The sequence below is a fragment of the Trachurus trachurus genome, assembly GCF_905171665.1.
Source record: "Trachurus trachurus genome assembly, chromosome: 6".
NCBI lineage: Eukaryota > Metazoa > Chordata > Actinopteri > Carangiformes > Carangidae > Trachurus > Trachurus trachurus.
Window position 1 is genome coordinate 308447 of NC_139897.1, and position 25622 is coordinate 334068.

At 41.6% G+C, this 25622-nt stretch overlaps 1 protein-coding gene across 2 annotated transcripts in view; it reads left to right on the forward strand.

Moving 5' to 3' along the window:
- LOC310987650 (filamin-C-like) overlaps positions 1–5424 on the forward strand; it is a 28575-nt gene extending 23151 nt beyond the window's left edge. For both annotated transcript variants that reach the window (XM_083973998.1, XM_083973999.1), the window contains 8 exons: positions 91–360; positions 1046–1183; positions 1298–1413; positions 2142–2274; positions 2395–2571; positions 3485–3703; positions 4126–4347; positions 4756–5424. In XM_083973998.1, coding sequence (XP_083830124.1) covers positions 91–360; positions 1046–1183; positions 1298–1413; positions 2142–2274; positions 2395–2571; positions 3485–3703; positions 4126–4347; positions 4756–4943 — 1463 coding nt within the window. In that variant the 3' untranslated portion in view covers positions 4944–5424. The remainder of the gene's footprint in view (positions 1–90; positions 361–1045; positions 1184–1297; positions 1414–2141; positions 2275–2394; positions 2572–3484; positions 3704–4125; positions 4348–4755) is intronic.
- Positions 5425–25622: the final 20198 nt, after the last annotated feature.

Here is a 25622-nt window from a genome sequence, read left to right on the forward strand (position 1 = left end):
GTTTTTTTGTTATAATATGAACAACACAAATATATCCGGCTGCAAACAATCATGTTGTATCTAACCTGGTGTGCTGCTCTGCCTCACCAGTGGAGTGTGGCTCCCAGGCCATGACAGCGCAGGTGACCAGCCCCAGTGGGAAAACCGTGGATGCCGACATCGTGGACGGAGGCAGCAGCACCTACAGCGTTCGATTCATCCCACAGGAAATGGGACCTCACACAGTCAACGTCAAATACAGAGGGCAGCACGTTCCTGGAAGCCCCTTCCAGTTTACTGTTGGACCCATGGGGGAGGGAGGATCGCACAAGGTCCGCGCAGGAGGACCCGGCCTGGAGAGAGGCGTGGCTGGATCACCCTGTAAGTTCACCATGGAGACATGAGGAGCTGAGTTTTCTATCATAAAAAATAGGTTCATTAATGACGCCACACAAACTTAAAGGTATAATGTGTAGGAATTGCCCCCATCTAGCGGTGCGGTTGCATATCTGAACGTATTCTTGATGTTGCATTCACGTGAAATCGGGCAGACGTCAGACAGACAACAGACGCTGCATGTACAATGTACATGTACACAATACAGGCGTGACAATATGTTGTCATGGTGATGTTGTATTGTTTACCTGACCCACGTTTTACCAACGGCCGTCTGCCTGACTGCACCTGAATGCAACATCAGTGCCTCCGTCCTTCCTCACACTACACAGTGGTGACAGTTTTAACAGGCGCTACCTGGAAAACTTTCTCCCCGAGCCGACAGCTCCGCTGAGTTTCCGTGGTTACCTACGGTCACGCTGCCACTCAACGTAAAAAATGGCGATGCAACATGGCCGCCTCGGTTCGGTGCGTCGCCCCCTTATGTATTTGTAACAACTTGTAACAACTCATTCTAAGGTACCAGAAAGCTTTCATTTATATGCGGGTGTGATTCAACTTCAGTGAAATACGTATTTATGAAAGCAATATTTGATTTTTGCTAATAAAAAGCCAAATAAGTTACATACTGGGACTTTAAGCTGATCTGACTTTGTTTTACCTTTATCAGCTGAGTTCAGTATCTGGACCAGAGAGGCAGGTGCTGGTGGTCTGTCGATTGCTGTAGAAGGCCCGAGCAAAGCTGAAATCTCCTTTGAGGACAGGAAGGATGGTTCCTGCGGAGTCTCCTACATAGTGAAAGAACCAGGTAACACCTGTTTTACCTGTGGATTGTTTGTCTCTGCACCTTTAACCTCTTCAGTACTTCTTCCCGTACTATTCTATGTAACCATGACAGTTAACAACCTGTCCACTTCCCCAGGTGACTACGAGGTGTCAATCAAGTTCAACAATGAGCACATCCCCGACAGCCCGTTCATTGTTCCCATTGCCACACTGTCAGATGAGGCTCGCAGGCTCACTGTCACAAGTGTTCAGGTAAAATTACACACAAACACACACACTCATTCACAGGCACATGTGCTCACTCACTTTACAAAAGCCAATTTATTCAGATGCACAAGTTAAAAACATCTCACACACAGTCACAGAATGTGTGAATAACAGATTGCATTTAACATAATGTGCGAATAGTTGAGATATATCTATCAATAGTACTTTGCCCTTGAAATAGACTTGAGTGCCAGTATTGGAGTGTCCACAAGTATAATGCTGTGATGCTGGCCAGTGATGAAGGGCTGGATTAACTGTCCCTTGCTCATGTGGGACAACACAAGCTGTACTATGTGTGGGCAGTCGGCTAGTCTGTGTGATTGTGTTTCTGTCTGAGAGGAAGTAGGTTCATTGAGAGGGCGATTAAGACATACCTGCATCGGCTCCTTACTTCACAACTGCTAGTTTTTTGTCCTCCAAGAGCTTTCTCCATAGCTAGAATCAAGGTGAAGTGCAATATCAGACCAACATTTAAAATGTCACACTACCTCTTGTATCTTCGAAGACACACTTGTCCTCTCAAAGGGCAAAACTCCTCGCCGTAAACTCTGACCTTTCTCGCCTCTCACACCCAACCGCAAGAGCTATTCTTGTTCAGGCATGATGAGTCACAAGCTCTGTGTCCCTCGGGGGCGTGGGCACACACTCACACAAACACACACACAATGCACATATGCATATATTCTAATGGCACTGTTCCTTGTCCGCGGCAGGAGAAGGACTTGAAAGTAAACCAAGAGGCATCCTTCATGGTGCAGCGAAATGGGGCTCGAGGTGTGGTAGATGCCAAAGTTCACACCCCCTCTGGCTCTTCTGAGGAATGCTATGTCACTGAATTTGACAGTGGTAAGCACTTGGTGTACAAAGTAACAACTTAAGAGTCACAGAATTTCACATTTTATCTGTAAGGGTTGTGTTTCAGAGTGTGAAGTTGTAACATCTCTACCTCTCTCTTTATGCCTACAGACAAAAATGCAATTCGCTTCATTCCACGGGAGAATGGAGTCCACTCCATAGATGTCAAGTTCAATGGATGCCACATTCCTGGAAGCCCCTTTAATGTGCGTGTGGGTGACCTGGGGCTGATTGGAGACCCAGGCATGGTAACTGCACATGGCCCTGGACTACAGGGAGGAACCACAGGTATGACGTCAATATGTTTTTTTTTTTTTTTTAGATTATAATATGCAACTTTTAAGGGGAGCCACTACAGGTGAATAGGGTAAACATTTTAACTAACACATATCTCCATGAAACTTCCCAAGTTTATCACTTAGCCTACATTAAGACAAATATTTTTTGTATTACAAGTTTTGTCAAATTTTATGTTTAAATATGTAAATGAGGCAATATCTAATTAAATATGCGCTAATGTGCATACATTTCCAGAACCGAAATCTGAACAATGGATAAAGCCCCTTTCAAAATTCTTTATTTTGTTGACATATTAGAGTCAGAAGTTTTTACAGAGGGGATTTTGTATATCTCTTAATGAGAAAATACTGTCACCAGCCCTAAAAAAAAAATCAAATTTTGCCCTGTTTTTAGGAATAAAATGTTGTATAAATCAGGCTGTGAGTAATATATCAACAATCCCTTCTGTAACAACCTTCAGAATATAGACAGGAATAAAACTGGAAGGTTTGGTGTCTCTAAGTGCTGCTGAAGTGGAGATTTCGGGTATGAGGAAAAACTCAACTAAATCATAATTTTTCGATTGGTTGCTGATAAAAAGGAAATTACAATTTTTGGAGCCTACATCATTGTTCAGGAGAGAGAGAGCTTTACAATGATACCTGACATGACATGGGTCAGACAACAAGCACAGCACAGTATGTCACAGTAGAATGTTAACTTTTTGTAAATTTAGGAGAAATCTACTGACGAAAGAGACAACATTAAGTATAACCACCTTAATGTGGATTTTCTAGCATTTCTTTCAACTCTTCTAAAAGAATACGAAAAATAGCCCAAAATCTCAAAATTGATCAGTGCATGACAAAACAGTGTTTTTGCCTGTAGTTCCTTCACCATCTCTGTCTTCCTTCTCCTCCAGGTGTATCCTCAGAGTTTGTGGTCAACACCGCTAACGCAGGCTCGGGCACTCTGTCTGTAAACATCGACGGGCCATCCAAGGTGAAGATGGACTGTCGGGAGTGTCCTGAAGGTTATAAGATCAACTACACTCCAATGGCGCCAGGCAACTATCTCATCACCATCAAATACGGCGGGCCTCAGCACATAGTGGGCAGTCCTTTCAAAGCTAAAATCACAGGTCTGTTCCACACTCGTCCTTCCATCCAAGTGTCTCTCACTTTGAAACAAATGTCACTCTGAAAAAAGTCAGGAAAATGTTATGTCATTCAGCTCAGTGACACATCTTACATAAAAGCTGTCTTTTACTGACACTGTAGCAATATATGCTTGTCAGTAACATGTGCATAGAGATGCTTCTTTTTTTTATACTCTCAGGGTTGAAAAGAATTCCCATGAGTCTATGAATTATTTTTTCTATTTTAGCTCAGGGCACAAATCCACTCTCTTGCCCTTCTGCGGAGAGAAGCTCTCCCCATGAGCAGCAGCATCTTTGTTTCCCTTCTAATCTCACTCAATGCTGAATGTGTTATGCAATGTCTGGACTTAAGCTTGATGACATTAGATAATCTCTCTCTCTGTCTCCCTCTTCCTCTACCCTAGGTGCCCGGCTGTCGGGGGGACACAGTCTCCACGAGACCTCCTCTGTCTTGGTTGAAACGCTTACCAAGACTTCCAAACTGGGCGGTGCCTACAGCGCCACCTCGTCCACCACCTCAACCAAACTGACGTCTGACGCCAGCAAGGTGGTCTGTCGTGGAGCGGGGCTGTCCAAGGCTTTGGTGGGACAGAAAAACAACTTCACGGTTGACTGCAGCAAAGCAGGTAAGACAGTTGTTCTCAAAAGACAAGGACAAAAGCATCAGTCTAACAGTTCGCATCAAAAATCCATTGAATTATTGCAACCTAATGAATACAAGTCAGGATTCTCTCTCTTTGTTCCATACTTATTCCTAATATCCAGCTCTTCAGCAGCAAAATGTACTGTTTTGTTCACCAGCCAGTCTCCAGCTTTATCTGCTGACTGGTGCAGGACAGATTGTGTGCAGTTTTATCACTGCTTTTCATACTGTGTGCTAATGCTGGAAACAAACGTCTCAAGGGAGACTAGAAATAAAACATTCAAATTATGTGTTATAAAGAATAAAACAAATTAGTAATACAGAAATACACATAGCTGTGTAACTTTTGTACGCCATGATGATTAAATCCCGCTCTGCCTGCTTTGTCCAGGTACCAACATGCTGATGGTGGGTGTGCACGGGCCTCAGACGCCCTGCGAGGAGGTGTACGTCAAGCACATGGGTAACAAGCTCTACAACGTCACCTACACCGTCAAGGAAAAGGCCAACTACACTGTCATCGTCAAATGGGGCGACGACAATGTCCCTGGAAGTCCCTACAAAGTGGCTGTGCCCTAAGAGAGACTGCACCAAAATTCCATGGCTCCTACCCCACGGCCTTTTCTCATCATGTGCACGCATCAAACTCTGCAGTACTTAACTCTTCAACGGATTACAACATACTCAACATTACACTAAAACCTGCAAGAGCAATTGCTTACAGCTGTTGTGATGATAGAAAAGCTATTGTGCCAAAGTTTTTTTTTTGTATTACTCCAGAAATGACATTTACATCCACGTTCAGAGTGATGTAAAGGCAAGTGTGGTTTACGAGCCTTTAAGTAATCTTTGTTAAATCTTGCTCAGTCCATAAAATCTCTTTTTTTCTCCTCTCTGTTGTGTTGTAAGCGAATGGCGTTCTATATAAATGTTAAGAGATGTTGACTTAATCAGCAGTATTGAAGTGTGATGCTATGTGGTTTTGTATCTAAGAATGAGAAACTGACTTTTTTTGTTGTATTAACCTATTTTTTGGTAAGTCTTTGCAGACCTAATAAACATTTACTTGCTTACTTTCCAGACAAATGCGATTGAATTGTTTGATTTCACACAGTGCTGCCAGAGCCTTTGCTGCTTCAGCAGGAAACAAAACTATTTTTATATAGAGTCACCATACAGCTGTTTTCTGACCACTGCTGGCTTGACCCTCTCTGCAGCTGTCAGGATGTTATTTAAATCTCAAAGGCTTTTGAGTGGCGTACCTGACCTACACCTTGTCTACTGGTTCACCTTTTGGCCCATTTACTTCTGACGTCAATTCCCTGTTTAGTATAAAACAGACCAGTCTATTCTGTAAGTGCACTCTTCTTCATCCTGTACTGGTCTAGATACAATCACAAGATGGCAGCATAGTCAAGCCATCTTCTTAATCTACCAGAAGAAAATATCTATTGTTCCCACTGAAGATTAACTGTGCGGAGCTATAGAAACCAGAGGCACCAGCTTCCATTGTGTGTGTAATTAATCCTGTTGGATCAGCGATGGAACACAAGTGGTTTGTGTTTTGGCAGCCTCACGGGGGGAGAGGCAGACCCTGCTGAGCCACACATCAACAGGAAAGATGGGAGGTCTAGCCTTACGCTTGTGAAATCACTTCTATGGCTTATGTCCTGTCCTGTGCAGGGTCTGTGGGCTTCCGTCCCCCAGTGAGTCTACCACCCAGCCCCCCCCCACCACCACCACCACCACCACGGTATGAGTACCGCTGTCATTCTCTGTGAGTGAGAGGGAGCTAGGGGCCAGACAAGCGAGCGGTTTACATTTGTTGATCAGTGCGTGTCTTCATTCTATCTGGCCAGGTGGCCGCTGCTGCTGGGTGCAGGGCCCACCCACGACAGTCTGTCCCCCCAGCACCCAGGCTGCCTGTCCACCACAACATGTTATCTCATTTGGCATCATGAGATGAGATGCCGGCCCTTGCTATGCAGACAGCAGTGATGAAGCCAATTTTGAGTAGTGTGTGTGTGTGTGTGTGTGTGTGTTATTTTTTGTGGTGGTGGGGAAGAGAATGGGATTAAAGGAATCCAGATGGAAGAAAGGAAGACAGGCAAAAACAAAGACAGACACACGCACACACACACACACACACACACGAATCAATGCTCCAGATTCATTTAGAACATGATAATATAATGTAGCTGAACTTTCAAAGTAATCATAAATGTTGAACTATGTGTGAAACGGTGATGAGTTAAGTCTGTTCCAAGGGGGATCAGTTAGGGGCTGGTGACTTACATGTCTCATCCCTATATGCACTGCAGGCACTCATGCACACACGCACGCACGCACACTCCATCTCAGCAATCTGGATTATGTTAAGAATGAAATTGTGTAAAGGCATGCCCCCAAAAGCTTTTGGAGCTTGTGCTCTCACGGCAAATATCTCATTCTCTGGTTTGCCCACATAATGCTGACTTCAGCTCTCTCCTTGCTTGCCCTCCGCCCCCCACCCCAAATTAAATTTTTCCTACCCTCTCTAAATTCTAATCAATCTAAGCTTCTTCAAATCCAGTGGTTTATGCCCTGTCTCACTTCTTATGCCCCCAAGCCTGCTTCTTCTACTTCTGACCTTTATCAATGCAAACAGTCTCTTTGGCTCAGATGGAAATCCCTGTTGAATGTTGCAAGACACCGATGTCTCTTGAACGAGGTTGGGGGAAAAAAGCAAAACTTCCATGGTTGAGTGAACAGACAAACAAACAGCTAAATAGATGTTTGCACAAACAAATGGCTGCCCGCTTGGATTAATGAATACACATGTATAGAGAGTGAAGGGCAGGATCGTTGTAGGAATTCATCCATTTGGTTTCCATCCGAGCCCCAAGGCCCTGCTACGTAATTGCTTCATGCATAGTTGATACACTGCATAATCAACCAAATACACTAGATTTTCTCAGGGCTGCAATCGCATTTGCAGGCCATTGGTGAAGTTTAGATTTTATGGGAGGTGCCTTATAATGGAAAGACTCATTCATAACTCAGTGTTTATGTCTATCTTTTAAATGGACGGACACACATTGTAGAAATAAAAGGTAATGCTGTCCTGTGGTTGAACTGGGACCATGTTGTGTTTTATTCATATAGAACAAAGATGAAATATTCATAATAAAGCATTGTTGTTCTGGTTTCTGCTGCGTCTCTTATCTCTCATATATACAGATACTGATTAAAAATCAGATGGAATATGATATACATTGGTTTCCTTAATGTTGAAGTGTGAAAACGATGCAAATGCATTGACAGAGTCCCCAGGGGGCATCGTGTTCATGTGGCATGCAAAAGCATGAAGATGATCCAGCAGCCTATACCTCAACCAAGTTAAGGGAAGCAGAACATGCAGCAATATACGGAGGGATGGATTTCTGGTGATGCAAGCCTCAGACAAGAGATGCATTTTAAAGACTACCCCAAGACAGTATTTTCACACAGGAAGAGCAAGCACACAACATTACATACATTTTTCTACAGACACACATACACACACAGAAATAAACAGCATGATTTGGCAACCTGCAAGCGCATGAACAGCAACAGCCTGGGGCAAGAAAAATGACAGGAAGGTTAGCCCTCCTTTTGTATGAGAAAGTTTTGAGGGCAGCAGGAACATGTCAGGGGCAAAGTCCTCATGTCTCCGTCTCTAACTGGAGCACATCTCTCTGCTGTCTGCCTGTCCCCATCGCACTATGGTGGAAGCAGGATGCTGTGCTAATGGATCCCCCCCTGTGGAGAGCTTGTCCTTGATGCACTCAGTTGTCTGTGGCTCATGCTGAAGGTAGACTTCAAATTAGAGGCAAATCAGAAAATTTGTTTGTCTTACCCAAGCAGGGTGGGGGACATTCAAGGAGAGAGACGGTCCGTGGCTGTGATGGAGTGGGTCGGACCAGTGCGACAGATGTGTGTTAGTGTGACTGATGTGTTCTGGGTGAGCAGGCTGTGTAGTGTCACCAACACCTGGTGAATGAACAACAGCCCGTCCAAGGAAGGCCCGGGCACACTGACGCCGAGTTTGTTGTGATTAATGTCCAAAAGGCGGTGGAGTGGAGTCAAAGGTAGATTTTTGTGATAACACCTTTCATGAAGATTTAGGAGAAGATAACAATGTTATAATTACCTGTGCTAAATTGCAACTGTGGATGTTCAATGAGCTATAAACAAGGTTACCCTTGGGGTAATTGTTGCAAACCCTGCAACAGTCTGGTCCAGCAATGGTGAAATTGGAAGGGGGGCTATTCTGCAATTTCTCAGACCACTGAAGCGTGTCCGGTGTGTGGGCTGAAACTCGGACTGATTTGAAATGGAAGCATAACTTCTTGTTCCCACTTACTGTAAGATTCCAAGTCATTGGTCTCAATCAGCATTTAACCTAGAGAGGAAAGGGGTCTGTGGGTCATTGGGCACCACCTGCACTGCTTTTTTACATTTCACTGAGTATGCCAATTCCTATTACAGGGAATTTCTTCAGCCATGGCCACAGTGTTTCCATGAAAATCATGTTGTATTAGAAATATGTGCACAGGTTGTTAAATCTATGTTCCACTGGGCAGAAATGGCTGAACAGAAATACATCCTGTTTGATGCCCCTTGCAGATGTGCTGTCTGTTAGTATTAGCATAATGAAATTCAGAGCACACTCATGGAATTTCACTAATTCATCACAGCATCAGGCTAAGCTAAATAATGCTGTGGCCCTTGAGCTTTGAAAGGCAGTGTTTCCAAATATTAGAGCAGATTGAGCAGACTTAATTAGATTTAATTGTTGAATCTTAGTAACAGCAGGTTGGGCATTGCATATTAGGATGTTGTGTCCATCCTGCAGGTTTGCCCATAGGAAATAGATGAGTTATCCTTCTGATCTTGCTAGCTTACACCTCAGCTAATATCACATAATGTAACTGAAATTCACATGGTCTTGCTGCTGTGATCTCCCTCTGATTTCCAATCGTTTCCTGCATTTTGCCCAACAGCTCACTTTAATGCATCTCTGTGAGAACTGCAGCTAGTTTTATTAAAGTTTGAAAGATGAGAGAAATCACAACAAATGTGCTACACCAAATTAATGGGGGGATGTCATTTCTGACTATTGTATGAGAAAATGTTTTATAATGCATGATTGCTGTGTGTGAAGTCACATAGATTAAAACACACCCATGAATTGATGCATTTACATGCACAGGCGTGCACGCATTCACACACACACAGAGACAAGTTGTCTCACCAGGATTGCTTCAAAGTGCATGCGTTGCAGGCACTCTGTCTTCCCGACGTGCTGCCAGCCATGATTAATAACGTGTTGCTTAAATTATTTACAATCCTTAAACTGGATGCAGCTTTATTAATATGCATTTTACAGTATCATAGGTTCATCCCACGCTAGCGTCATGCAGGCCCATCACAACCTCAGTGAATATAATTAAGCATGTTGTCTTAGTGTGTATATTAACATCAGGATGGATGGATATGCCATTGCTCGCAAGTGAAAAGAGACAGAAATACTGACTTATTTGAAAGAAACACACCAGGTGACAGAAAGAACATTGATTGTCAAAATAAAATAAAATAATAATGTGATCATTGAATGGAAAAAAAAATCTGTCTTATCAGAATCTCATTAAGACACTTTCTAATATGAGATGATTATTTTATATAATATAATTTACAAGCATTTTTGCATAACTAATGATTCTAATTTCTTAGCTAGACGATCCTACATGTAACTAAAAGGCCTGTTTTACTGCTGTGTTAAACAACCATTCAAGCCTGACACTTACCCCTAAGGCTAAAAAATGACCTTAGCCCTTACCCATCACTGAGCATGATTACATCAATTTAGCTGCTGTTTACAATCAGTCTGTGCATTAAGAGGCATGTCAATCAGTGTGCAGTACAGAGATTTCTATTCAGCGTGTCTAATTCTGGTGATTGACCAAGCGTCTTGATTTTCTTTTTAAAATAAATCTGGATTTCTTTAAATCTGGATTGGATTCAGCGTCAGTCATTAAGGGAATCAAACTGACATTATTATAACTGTTAAAACCACTGAATAAAGCAGTGTCACATCACAGGGCTGGGAGCTGCTGCTTCTTACCTTTGTTTTGACGTTCTCTGATAACTTATGACTTAACAGATGTTCAGGAAGTTTTTACCTGCAGTGGCTGGTAACTTGGAGCTGAGTGACCTCATTTTTAGAAAAGTCCATCATGAGCTTCTAGCCAGCAGTCACAATGCCATCCCATGCACACAGGACCATTAAAATCATGTATATGCCTGACAATTACATTACGCCTAGTACTGGAAACATGAGGGATAATTTAAAGGTACATTGTGTAGGAATTCCTCCCATCTAGCATTGCGGTTGTATATCAGAAGCAACTCAATCGTATTTTTCATGCTGCATTCACGTGAAATTGGGCAGACGGCAGACGGACGACAGCCGCTGCACGTAACGACATAAACAAGCCTCTATGTAAACAAGTGGTCCGTCAGCACCAGGCAAAACAATACACGTGACAATATGTTGTCATGGCGATGTGGTATTGTTGACCTGACCCACGTTTTACCGTCTTTCTCTGGACTTCTGTGACTAAAATGACATCTGGTTTGTTAGCGACGGCCGTCTGCCCGACTGCAGGTGAATGCAGCATCAGTGTAACGCTCCATTCCTCCTCACTGCGTTACCACGGTGACTTTTCACAGACGCCACCTCCACCTGAGCCGACAGCTCCGGTGTCTCCGCTGAGTTTCCGTGGTTACCTACCGTCACGCTGCCACTGAACGTAAAAACATGGAGACACCACATGGCAGCAGCACCGAGCTTACCCGCTCCATGGAGATATGAATGATATGAACGGCTCATTCAGAGCTGAAAGGAACACTTCACTTTGTTGATGGGGGGATTACTGATTAATGAAAAACAGACTTTTGAACCAAATAATCGATTCTCGTGAATAGATAACAGGAGAAGTTACACAATGTCCCTTTAAGTACACAACATAAAAATTACATATCATTACCACCTAGTATTAATGTCTAGATACTTTGTCCTAGGGATGGCTACCTCCTTTCATGGAAATGATAATGTAGTGAAACCTTATATTTCATTTCTAACATCAGAAGTCTTATTATCATGTGGTAAGTTGTTCCTCTTCCCTCAGCCCCTCTGGAGGGAGAGGGGGAACATATGCGTCTGTGTGCTGATGTGTATACCCATGTGACCATGTGTTGTCTGTTTTGTGTTTATGGATTTGTCACTCCAACGGGAGGGGAGAAAAGGGGATACAATTTTGTCTGTTGTGATCCAGTCCCAGCTGTGTCTCATTAACTGCTGTCATTTTAATCCTCTTAGTCAAATCCCATAATTTTGTCCATCAACAAAAACATAAGCAACAGGGCAATGATTAAGCTACCCAGTTTCAGCTATTCAGAATGGCGGAAATCTAGATAGAGTCTCCAACATAGTGCAGTCACATTCACTGTGGAGTTGTGTAAAACAATCGGCCTTTCCAGTAAATTTTCACTGACTACTTTGTACAGAGAGCTCCTGCTAATCTGGTTTGGACTCTGCAGAATTCTGGGAGCTGAGAGGATTTGATGTTTGTAGCTTTCCCTGTTCTTCTGTGGGTTCTCTGGGGAGGATGAGCAGTTCGGTTACGTTACGTATCCCCCTGGATTCAAATTCCAGTTTACCCAAGTGCATTTATTTGAAAATGTATGACTGATTCAGTCTCTGCCTCCCCCTGGCCGACACAGTCCTCTCTCCCCATCCTGATGAAAGCTATTTTCTTCTCTTTACCCACACTGGCAGCTGGTGCGCTCTTCACCAGCAACACTTCAGCGCTAGACCAGCTCTATGTATAGATCTCTGTCATTGAAAAAGCCTATTTCAGTGGCTCTTGCTGCTATGAATATATGTGCAACATTCTGCCGCGCTTTATTTCCGATCCAATTGCCTCTTTCTCTTCAAATGAGCCCAGTAATTCTGCAATGCACAATCTCTTCAGGGTACATAAAATCCAACTTCTTTCATGATGAGAAACTCCACATGATTGTCCAAATGTCAAGCTGTCCCCCCCAGAGGACTTGTAATGTACACGGAGCTTGTGGTTCGTTTTAATTGTGACATTTATGAGATGTGGGGGAGCAACATTTGTGTTCCCTTTCCCCCAGTGCTAAAGTCACCCAGAGGATTCTTTTCTTTCCCCCACGAGAGCGAATTGTCTATTAATTGTGGGTACTACTGGTGAATCGATCTGTCAAGCACTATTTTCCTGAGCTTGAGCTGCAAGCTAGTTTCCCTGGAAGCCGTGTGAATAACTATGAGGGTTGCATCACGTCTGTGCCATTAATACCATTGTGTTGCCATAGCTTCCCATGATGCCAATAAAGTTCAAATCAACACATTGCAATTACCATCCATTCCTTTAGTTTTCTCCAGCGTCTACCTCCACCAGGAGAGCTATAGGACAAGCTTCATCGCTTTATTCTATCATGTGTCATCTTGGGCTGAAAAACAAGATTAAATTGGTTCTGCTCAACTATTTGCTGTCAGCTAAAAGTAGATAGTTCAGACTCAGAAAAAAGGAACGAATCAGTGACCAGACATTCACTCAAACAGACAATGGAGGCATGTAAACACATACAGATGTGGATGCAGAAATAAAGATTCAGAGATGCATAGGAAAAAAAGCACTCACAGAGACATGTTTCTGCACACTCATACACCAACATGAGAATACACACTCAGTAAACACACGCATCGTTAAGCACACAGCCCATACAATCAAACATTAGTGGCATGTCAGAAGTCTGTCATTTCTTGTTTGGAAGATGAAGGCGTAGGCCGCGTTGGTGACCTTTGTTGTGACTGTGAGGCGCGTTTCTCCCTCTTTGGAGAAGATGATTAATTTCTGTTATTTACATTACTGCCCTGAAGGCTCCTCAATAGGCCTCACACATTTGTCATTTCCGCTGCACTGTTTTTCAAATGGAAATGAAATAGAATGTACAGCCTCCTGGGTCCGCCTCACTAGCCTCTTTTAAGCAGAGAAGGCACAGGAAAAAAAACAAACTGTATTTGCTCATAATAAAACAGCCATGTCAACATGGCACTGCAGCAGTCACACAGCGCAGGATTCTTTGGCTCGAGCAAACAACAGAATCTCGAGGTGCTATGTAGCCATCCCCCATACTGTTTTTTACTTCATTAGAGCTCTGATTGAATGAGTACAGTCAATAAAGGAGGTATAACACTGATTCAATCCAGCTGTAGATGTTCACTGCTTTTTTAACAATGGTTTATAGCCTCCAGGAACCATGCCATATCAAGATGTCCATCTGTATTGACACACACAGACAGATAGCACACAAACCAACACATCTTACAGTACCACGTTCACCCTCTTCTCACCTCCTCTTCCTCTTCTCTTCCAACGGTTCAGGGCTTATTTCTCTCACCTCATGGGAATGTGGCAAAGGAGTAAAAGAAAAGTGAGATGAAGAAAACAGGGAGTTAAAGCGAGAATGAGAAAGACTTGAAGGTGTCCTCAGAGCGATTTTACTTTATGGAAAACACGGTGACTAATCCTCTGAGTGTCACAGCACTCTTCACATCCTAAATAAGAACTTTGTACCTCTCACGACATGACTTATCTTCGCCGTCCCTCCCCCCATTTATTCATGCAGCCCTGGAGAAAACAAAACAAAAAAAGGCTGCATGGCTCCTGGCTTCATCATGACCATCATTAGCTTCCACCAACACAATTAGACATTTTATGCTGCTGGAAGAAAAACTGTGCAAAGCGCAAAGTCACTGTTCTCGTCATTAGGGCCCAGTTGGTTTCACTGAATTGATCTGCTTAGAAAAAAGCAGCTATGATGATTTATAAATGAGTTATGGTCATTTTGTGTTAATTGGAGCTACAGTACACACACACACACACAACACACACACCTTGTTGTATGTTAAACAAACACTTTATTTTCCCAATGAGAAGGGCTGGCATTCCCTCCCTGGGGTTGTATTACTACAGCTGGCCTACAGCTATGATCATAACTTAAAGTCCCAGTAATGGGCTAGGCCCTCTAAACAAGCTGACCTCTTAGGCTGCTTGGCAGCAGTAATTACACATGTGAGCCATTTAAATGAGTATGATTAGCAGGCAACAAGCTGAAAAAGTGAAAGGAGGTGATTGTACAACTGCATGCTGATTCATCCACTAGTGGGAGAAAACACCTGCAGGTGAATTTATATTTGTGTAGCTTTATGCAGTTAAAGATGCTCTAACAATAGTTTAACTGTTGGTGGTGAGCACACCCATAAGGAGAATCTTTCATTGTGATGAAATGTGGTTCTAATGCTTTAATTTAGAGAACTAGGGAGATGGAAGTGCTTTTTGTTGTGCCTGACCAGGGAGAACACAAAGCTGAATTCTATTTAATATGAGGATTTCCGTTTGGGTCACTCACCTTGTGTTTATTTCAGTCTCCTTATCAACATATAATCACGTGTTTGGGTTGTCAGCACAGCCTGGGAACCATGCTCAAAGCCCCTTGACATTTTTTTTTCCATTTACAGATGAAGAAACCAGAAATCTGTGGCTTTACATATCAGAATATTGCACGTTAGTGTGGCAGTTTTATTTATAGAACAAAGTATTTATAATTATTTCCAAAAGACACACTGGAATGTGTCATTCTAAAACTTGTCAAAATATGTCATAAGCAACTACAGGCACATCACTGTGTTTTTTAGATTTCAATAATACTCCTTATCCAAATTTATTTTTCCCATAATTAGAGTAAACACATACCTCTGCAGTCACTCTTGTAGGTGCACAAATCTGTGGTTACCTATGAAGCCTATATTAAGATGTTTAGGGATGATCATGAACTCTGAATTGAATTTTGACTTATCGAAATATGACATGGAGCAGACAAAAACAAGAGTGTGACTGTTATTTGTTGTAGGCCACTAAATGATCAAATGTTGAAATAGGTAGAACATGGCATCAAATCAGTGATTACTAGCCTTCAGTACAAGTCACCAATACACAATACATCTTCAGCAAAGACTCACAAATGCACATACCCATGTCCAAACACTTGTTTTATAATGATCCTTCACACAACTTGAATTGCAGCACACCGGTTGCAACAGCCATGGTCATTGATAACATATTAACAATGTTTGCTTCAAATTGTAATATCTTAGCAGAGGCTCAATTGGAAATTCATCACAGATGTGGATGGGCTTATTATTAGTATGTAGCTGAGGAATTATCGGAACGAGGCCCTTGGCTGCCTGTCTGTCATTACAACGCTGTCAGATGTGCTTTGGTTACGGGGCCTGTTAAAGGGAGCACAGGGACTTATCTTCTCAGCTGTAAAATGATTTTCTGTCTCTCCAAGAGGAGTGTGTGTGTGGGGGTATCAGTGATCTGAGAGTAATTAAGATACGGGCTCACATCACACAAGGGCTTTGCATGTGGGAGACAAGCAGATAAAATTGAATGTGAAATAGTTGAGTTTAAATGGGGGACTTTGATTAATTACAAAAACTCTCAAAGGACGGCCCACCCCCACTTAAATTGAGCTGCCATCCAATAGGAGCTGCTGTGGAGCTGATGACCTCAACACCTCAACTTTATCTTTAATAGGCAGGTTATCTCGTTATTCATTGCAGCTCGCCCATTCATTTGCTATATTGCTCTTTAGGCAAGACTGGACTACATCATTATCTTTGTATCAAGCTGGTCCATGTAAAGATTTTCTCTAAAGGGTAAGGCAATGGTATGCTCAATGGAACTACAATTGAGTTTATGACACACAGCCTATCAGCACTGGGCTTTTCATTTTGAATGAGCACTCTTTTTGCTAACTATCATGTAGTGTTTCCCCATTCTGAAATGCTGGTAATGTGATATAGTGATTCTAAGAATGTGATACCACACTGATATCTCTTCATTAAGTTCAAGCCTAAAGAGACTGTGAACAAGGGGGAATAGTTATCTTAGCTCTAAATGAAAGTTTCAAAATCTGTGTACCAGCAGCTCTGCAAAAACCAAATCATAAAGATAGCAATTTGCCGCTTAATGGAGGGTATTATGTATGGGACCGTTTCTCACTATTTCTGAATGGTTACCAGGCAACCAGCAGAGGTCCCAGGAAGTTTCTACTCAACCAGAAAATACCTTAAAGCAGTAAGTCTGGGGTAAAAACAATAAATCTCTAGGCAACTGAATCAGGTCAACTGGACTTAGCGTTTGTCTTTGAAGACGTTTCACCCCTTGTCCAAGTGGCTTCATCAGTTCGTGTAGACGAGATTGGCTAGTCCAAAAAATGGTGGATGACTAAGCTTTGTGAGGGTGACACCCAGGTTTGGTGTGATGTCCCAACCCCTGTAAGGGTGACACCCCATTAGTCCAGGCAATTTAGCTCATTTTGGACCCAAATATAGAACTAATTGTCACAGAAGGTTTTTCACCATACATAATTTCTATGAGGTGTCTAGAACAACATACTAAAAGTCCTAAGAAATCCTAGTTGGGGAAATATGTTTAATTCGCATCATTATTTACTGTATAAGTCTATGGTGCCGACAACAATACACCCCAATGGAGCTATTTTTTTCCTTTACTCCTATCACAATGAAACTTTACATGATGAAAGTATCCATGAAATGTAACATTTTTTATATTACAAGTTTCTTTGGAAATTAATTTGAATATGCAAATGAGCCTTACACTAATCAAATATGCCCAAAATACTCCCGAATAGGCTTCTTTTTTTCCTTTACTCCTACCACAATGAAACATTGCACAATGAAAGTAGACATTAAAAGTAACATTTTTTGTATTACAAGTTTCTTGGAAAATGAATTTGAATATGCAAATGAGCAATACACTAATGGAATATGCCCAAAATACACCCGAATAGGCTTATTTTCTTCCTTTACTCCTACCACAATCACACGTCACACAATAAAAGTAACATTTCTGTATTTCAAGTTTCAAGTTGGAACCATTGCAATGAGTCTGGAAACATTATTTTAAGGCCGAAAAAACTGAAATGTTACTTTAACTTATTGAATGGAATGTGTTAGTTATTTGGCCCCTGTTGCTGCTTGTGGCTTTATGGCTTCTTGGCCATAAGTCAATTAGTTTTGAGCTCATTTACATACTTAAAATAGATTTTCCAAGAAACTTGAAATACAGAAATGTTACTTTTCACGTATACTTTTATTGTGTGAAGTGTGACTGTGCTAGGAGTAAAGGAAGAAAATAAGCCTATTCGGGTGTATTTTGGGCATATTCCATTAGTGTATTGCTAATTTGCATATTCAAATTCATTTTCCAAGAAACTTGTAATTCAAAAAATGTTACTTTTAATGTCTATTTTCATTGTGTAAAGTTTCATTGTGGTAGGAGTAAAGGAAAAAAAGAAGCCTATTCGGGTGTATTTTGGGCATATTTGATTAGTGTAAGGCTCATTTGCATATTCAAATTAATTTTCAAAGAAACTTGTAATACAAAAAATGTTACATTTCATGGATACTTTCATCATGTAAAGTTTCATTGTGATAGGAGTAAAGGAAAAAAATAGCCCCATTGGGGTGTATTGTTGTCAGCACCATAGACTTATACAGTAAATAATGATGCGAATTAAACATATTTCCCCAACTAGGATTTCTTAGGACTTTTAGTATGTTGTTCTAGACACCTCATAGAAATTATGTATGGTGAAAAACCTTCTGTGACAATTAGTCTGTCGTAAAACGCTATTTTGCCTGGACTACATAGACTCATGCTGACGATGGTCGTTATAGGTATAGGGCTGTTGCTAGGAATTCTGGGCCCCCTGACTTTTCCACTTTTTTTCTTTGACTACGTACGTATTATCATTTTTTATTTAGCCTACTTTGTTTTAAAGCTAATGCAGCATTACTATGAGTATTAGTCAGGGTCCTATGCAGAATAATTCAGTCATACAAAGATTAGACTACTGGGGTTTTTTGGGGGGGCCCTACTGGGCGCTGGGCCCCTAGAATTATCATCACCTTTCTCCCCTATGCAACGGCCCTGTATAGGTAACAACTCTCGTCCCAGTTGTTTGATGGTAAAGAAGACCGGGCAATGTTGTAGATAGGGGAGAGATTGTGGCGTAAACTCCCTCGTCTGTTGGGGGAAGGTTTTTTCACGTTCACACACAGTAGATGGCTTTTACCAGTCTCTCAAACTGTCTTCCCTGTCCAGAATGTGGACATCACTGTCTTCACAGGAGTGTGCCTGTTCCTTTTTGCACAGATAAAATCAATAAACTATCATTTTGGTAATTTGGCTTTTTTATGGATTTACTGTAACTTGTGTTATTCAGTGAGTTTTACAGGTGCTGGTGGGTATGTGATAATTATAGAACATATACTGTAATTTAGCCCCTTTTAAGAAAGCCATGGTAGCTGTGTCTTAGTGCTAAACTATGCCAACCAGCTTTAGTCTTGTGTATTTTCCAAAATTTTGAGCTCTTCTTTTGATTGTCAATGGTAGAACATCATTCCTTAGCCCCCCTGTTCAGTTGTCTGGTCGAATGCTTGGACTCTCTTCGCACAGAAGATAATTGCTCATTTAAAATGTCTGAGTCAGTGGGAAGTAAATGTGGAAATAATTAAATATACTAAGAAAAGCTACCCGCACTGGGCTTTCTTACAGATTGATCAACATGTGCACTCCCTGTTGTTGCCTCTGTGTCTGTCCCTATAATTTCCTGTGACTGTGTGTGGTTAGTGTGCTTTTTTAGCAAAGCGTAAATGATTTCGCTAAAGCAGCTCAAAGGAGCTTTAGATTACAGTGCCAATGCGTATTGTAATTTACTGATGTATTTAGAGAAAACCCTCCTTCATTTCATCTACCTCCAAGCTGTGATGTGTCCTCTTGATAAAACTTTCAAAATGAGTAAATTGATTTGCCTCTTCCCAACAAGGTTAATAGGCCACACTTTCATACACCACACAAAGGTTCTGTTTGTTTTTGTCTCCCTGGGTATGTGGACTATATTACAAGATTCCAATGAGTCCAATGACAAACCTTAGTTCACGGTTGTTTCACTGCATGAATACTCTTCACTGACGATTCCCTCATATATAGGACTAGGGCATGGACGAAAGAAAAAGAAAGGGTATAGGGATGTGAAACAGATAAAGGAGAGGTGGAGCAGCTGTGTTCTGCGCCTTCATGATGATATTTTACCCCGAACAAACAGGCTAAGCCTCAAAGAGGGAAGAAAACATCGATCCACCCGGCTCCAATAATAATACATCCACTTTTCCCCAAGTTTACTTTCTGGCATTCTATCAGGACTTTATAAATTATTTTGGGTGACAAATCGATCCGTTGCTTGCTTCCCTCTCTCTGCTGAGTGAAGGGAAAGTTGATTGTCAACACTGTGAATGTGTGTGTCTAGCTAAATGTGTATGTATGTGTGTGTGCGTGTGTGTTATGTTTGTGTGTCATCTGCTTTGGAGGCATCATCTGCCATCTGGCCTCAGAGTACAGAGGCCACATGGTGGGAAAGCAAATGTCACTGGTCAGGCCAGCCAATGCCAAGTCCCGACAAATGACGTCAGGAGAAGCCCACACTGCCACTGCCCGCACAAACAACCCAGCCAGCCACCATGTCCAATCCCCTCCTGACCCTTTGCCACCCTGGCACTTGCTTGTAATTGATGGTGATAGTGATCTAGGAATTAAAGCTTATCCTAGCGTAGCACTCACACAGCGATGGTCCCTGTTGGCAAGGGTTGGATGTCTAAACTCAAGTTGAATATCTTTAGGGATTAGTAGTATGGGGAGTGTGGAGAAAACACTGTCGGCCTGACCTTGAGTATTTATGAACTGTCACTCTGGTCAGATTATCTAAAATGACAATTTAAAGTGATAGTTCACTCAAAATTGAAATTTCATTATCTCCTCCCCCTCATGTGGACTAAGGGCTGGGAGAAGTTTCAGAGTCCTCCATGGCTTCTCTGAGTTACAGGGGGTCTCGGCGTAGCAGTGCATGTCCATATAACGGTTGCAAATAGATACCAACTGTCTTCGTAACAAAAAGACACACCAAAAAACATCCAAATACCTCCATGCTGCTCGTATGTAATGTCTTGTATTGAAGCCCCGAAATGCGAAATTGTCCCGAAAAAAATTAAATAAGTCTATATTTCAAGCTTGTTTGTAGCGGAAGCTCCTCTTCCTGGTTCGTCAAATTTGGACGAACCAGGGTCTGTCCTCTTCCCAGTTCGTCCAAATTTGACGGAAGAGGAGCTTCGAGAAGCTTCCGCTTCAAACAAACTCTGAAACTTCTGCCAGCCCTTAGTCGACATGAGGGTGAGTAGATAATGAATGACATTTCAATTTTGGGTGAACTATCCCTTTAAACAAAAAACAAACAAACAAAAAAAACGCTTCTGAGCACACTCTACTTCATATTTATCAAGCAAATATGATTCCACTGCTGATACACATTAAATCATACTAACCCTGAGCCTCTGCTCCAACATGCTAATACGTGTACACCAAGGTGCGCAGTGAACTCTGAATGTGTGGTTATTGTTAATGTAATGTATTTATATAAACAGATGTTCACATTGCATCAACTCAGCACCTCTGCAATGGCAGATGAGGTGGTAAATGGTGTCCTTGGAAAATAATTTCTAGGTGTCATGCTGTCTTAAGGATTTTAAAGGTAAGATATAGGGAAGTGTTGTTTGGTTTAGTTCCTTGGCCTTGGTTGACATTTTCTGGGAGATGTACCCTTCTGCGGTGGTAGTTAATGGTGCAGTAATACAAGGCTCTCAAGGATTCCTCAAACACCACACACATGCTGCATAGCTATAGGTTCAAGTATTCATAGTGACAGACACCTCCATTTCCCCTCTAATCCCTTCTACACCTCTTCACCAGATGACAAGAGCTACTTTTCCTATAGACACAGTGAGAAGGAGCTGGGTGAAAATTAAAAACGTGCTAGTGTGTGGAACACTTGTCCCCATCTCATTGTCTCCCATCCAGAATACACAGTACATAAACACTAGAATCAATTAAGGAGTAAGATTATATTCAAACCACTAATTTATTTGTTTAGTAGCTGTAAAGGCACTAGTCATATATGGTATGAGATATTTTGCTGTCTCCAGTGGCAGCAGGGAATGAAGGTGCACATTTGAATGTGCTTTATTGTAAATGCTTAAAGGGATAGTTCACCCAAAATTGAAATTTCTCATTACCCATTATCTACTCACCCTCATGTCGACTAAGGGCTGGGAGAAGTTTCAGAGTTATCCGTTCCTTCTCTGAGTTACGGGGGGGGGGGGGGGGGGGGGGGGGGGGTCCGCGCAGCAGTATTTGTCCATATAATGGTTGTCAATGGATACCAACTTTCTTCGTCCAAAAAGACACACCAAAATACATCCAAATACCTCCATACTGCTCGTTTGTAATGTCCCTCTTGTATTGAAGCCCCGACATGAGAAATTGTTCCGAAAAAATTTTACTTTGAATTTTAAGCTTGTTTGTAGCGGAAGCTCCCAGTGTCTCGGTTCACTGCTCTTCCTGTGTCAGTGCAAATCTCGCGTGATTTGAACTGACCGGCGGAACAATTTCTCATGTCGGGGCTTCAATACAAGAGGGACATTACAGACGAGCAGTATGGAGGTATTTGGATGTTTTTTGGTGTGTCTTTTTGGACGAAGAAAGTTGGTATCCATTCACAACCATTATATGGACAAATACTGCTGCGCGGACCCCCCCGTAACTCAGAGAAGGCACGGAGGATTCTCACAGCTCTTAGTCGACATGAGGGTGAGTAGATAATGAGTGAAATTTGAATTTTGGGTGAACTATCCCTTTAAGAAATACAGGTAGCATCACATACAGTATGTTTTGAACCAGACACAGCCAATGTTCTATTTGTAGATTTCTGACAACCAGAAGTTGTTAAATTACAGATTATCCCAACAATCCTGACAAGGATAAAACTAGGCATACGGTCCTCAAGCACAGACATCAGCCTCCGACTCCTGGCAGCTCCCTTCTCTACAGTACACAGCATACACATTCATGAACAAATATAAATAGCTTTACACATGAGTGCTTGCTTGCATACACACACACACACACACACACACACACACACACACACACACATGAACACACAGAGACGTGGGCACAAACACACCAGCTGCCATACGCAATAAAGAACCAAGAGGACCTACTCTATTTTACACATCCACAGGGGGTCAATAACTCATTAGAGCTGAGGAAAGGCAGAGGCAGCTGAGGGAGATGTCGTGGGGGGAGATGTGCTGTGTGTCTGTGGGATGCTCACCTGAGGAGATCAGCATGTCATAGTGGCCAGAGGTCATGGGGACGATTCATGACTTTATTAGCAGTATGTCATAAAACATGCCTGGGAGTTTCCAGGCTTGAAATAGGGTACTAGTGTGTAATCTGCCTGTTTTATTTGTCTCTATCCCTTTTCTCCCTTTCTGGGATTTTTACTGCTCATTCTATTGGCTTTTTATTTATTATCCTTTTATCGCTTGTCATGAACTTTGCATCTTGTCAAAATGCTCCATAAAAAGAAAGTTTATTAAGATTAAACTAGACCTCTGCCCCACTCCTATCCCAGTCAGTGCATTGCACTGGTCTACATTATTGTCTTTAAAGCCATTGTAGGCATTGAAGCAAATATCTCTGCTGCAGATGATTCATTCCCCTCACTTGTTATTTCAGGATTAAACTTTCAAAATCACCGCTGTATTTTCAAATAATGTAGAATTTTCCTGTTGATGTCCTGCATCAAATGCAAGTTGCCACTTCTTCCTTAACAAACCTTGGCATATCTCCAGCGAAGGGGACTCATCTGTTTCATCATCTCAATCACTGAGCCGGGCCTGACTAAATATAGCATACAGAAAACAGGCTGCAGTGTGGGCTGCATCAGTGTACTACAGTGGACAGACTGCCACTGTCACTGGATCAAATGAAAAAAAGATGCTTTTGTGTGTGCGCGTGTGTGTGAGAGCCTTCATGGATGCCAAAGGGTTATCAGACAGCCAGTGTATGTGTGTGTGTGTGTGTTGGTTTTGGGTCTGTGCCTTTGCGTTACAACACCGAGCACACTTAAGGACATGTTTACCAAATATATCCTGTTGCACAACCTAATCCCAGAGGCTTCAGCATCATTTCAGTAGTACAAGTTCAAAATGTCAGCAAGCACTCTCTGGCTATAAGACTACAGACTGATTATGTATTATTATTATTACTGGAAGCTACTGAAAACTGAGACTTGCACATTAATTTTGCATCCAACTCAGTGATTTCATCTTTGTGACTGATGTTCATGTGAAAACAAGGATGAGCAGTTCAACCTTGTTAAGGGCACAAGCTAATTACTTCATCCAAAGAGTAAATCCAAAAACACACACAGACAATGTAATTAACCCCTTCAGACCCGCATTTTTTTGGCTGAGCAAAAAAATTTTTTTTTTATGTATTCTGACTCCTCTCAAACATAAAAACAAAGTGGAAAAAAAATTTTTTTGCTAACTCATGTTTTTAATAGTATTTTTTCATGTCCATTCCAATGGACGCCAGGACTAAACGGCTGTAAAATGTCAGAAAAACTTAAGAAAAATAAGGTTGTGTTTTTCCACATAGTAATCAATCAGGTATGACCTAAACATCTAGAACTGGATGTTTGCATGGTTTTGAGTTTGTGTACAGTTCTAAACATGTACATCAACTTGATAGAAGCCTGCAAGAAGAGAGGAGGATGTCTCACTTGTCACAAAAGATGTGTTTTTTCATGTATAGTCTTCATCTGGTAGCCTCGTTTTCATCATAATCTGGCATGTCAACCATGTCATACTGTACTTTAGGTAGAATATATATAGGTACAGTGGCAAGAAATAGTATGAACCCTTTGGAATTTCCTAGTTATCTGTATTAATTGCTTTGATTTCCATTGCAGGCCTGACGTTTGCCAATCCACAACACTAATGGGAAAATATTTTGTCGACTGTTGAAACTAAGATTTAATTTATTTTTTAAAGTAAAAGTTTATCAAGACTTCCTACAGGATAATGTCAGGGTGGCTGTCCACTAGCTGAATTCAGTAGAATAGCGTGATGCAGCAGGACAATGATCCTAAACATTTAAGTAAATCTACTACCTAGATAATCTAGAGTAGCTTCAAAAAAAGAAAATCCACCTTTGGAAGTGGCCCAGTCAGAGCCCAGACCTGAATCCAATAGGGATGCTATGGAATGACCTCCATTCACACCAGACATCCTACATGGCTGAGCTGAAGCAGTTCTGTAGGACCAATGGTGTTGTGCAGTTCTGATCTGCAGCTACATGAAACGTTTGGTTGAGGTTTTTGCTGCCAAAGGAGGTTCAACCACTTATTAAATCCAAGGGTTCACTTACTTTTTCCACCTGCACTGTGAATGTTTATTGGACATGTTCAATGAAGACATGAAATATTATAATTGTGTGGAATTAGGTTAAGCTCATCGTGTTTGTTTATACTTGTGACTTAGATGTAGATCGGATCACATTAAATGGCTAATTAATGCAGAAAACTAAGAAATTCCCAAAATATTTTTTCTTGCCACTGTATACAGTATATTGTTTGAAGTAGGGTCTATGGGATGACCCTCATCAATTGGAGGATTCTCAAAGGATGTGTCCATGATCATAGTGAATGGCCTGTGACACCACTTGATTTCTTCCGTCCTTGCTACTGTCATCTCCTCCTGTCCTCCTCTTTCACTATACTGTCTGTCTCCTCTATCTCAGTCTCATCTGCCACATAAGTTCTTCTGGCATGCATGTACTATAACCTCTCTACTGTCCCTCTCTGAATCTAATAACAACAATCACATTTGAACTCATTTCATGTATTCTCACTCTTGAACACTTATCTATTCCATTTAGATAAGACATCAAATTGATGAAAACCAGATACTAAGAATTAAAAACTGTCTTAATTTCTAAACTTAGGCCTACCACCTATCTCACTCAACATCCTCCTCATTGCCTGAATTCAAGGAGTCAAGTTCAGATTTACGAGACGTTTACGGGAGTCTTTGACACTCATTATTATGATTGAGAACATTATGAACAAAAAATATATATTAAAAATGTTATAATC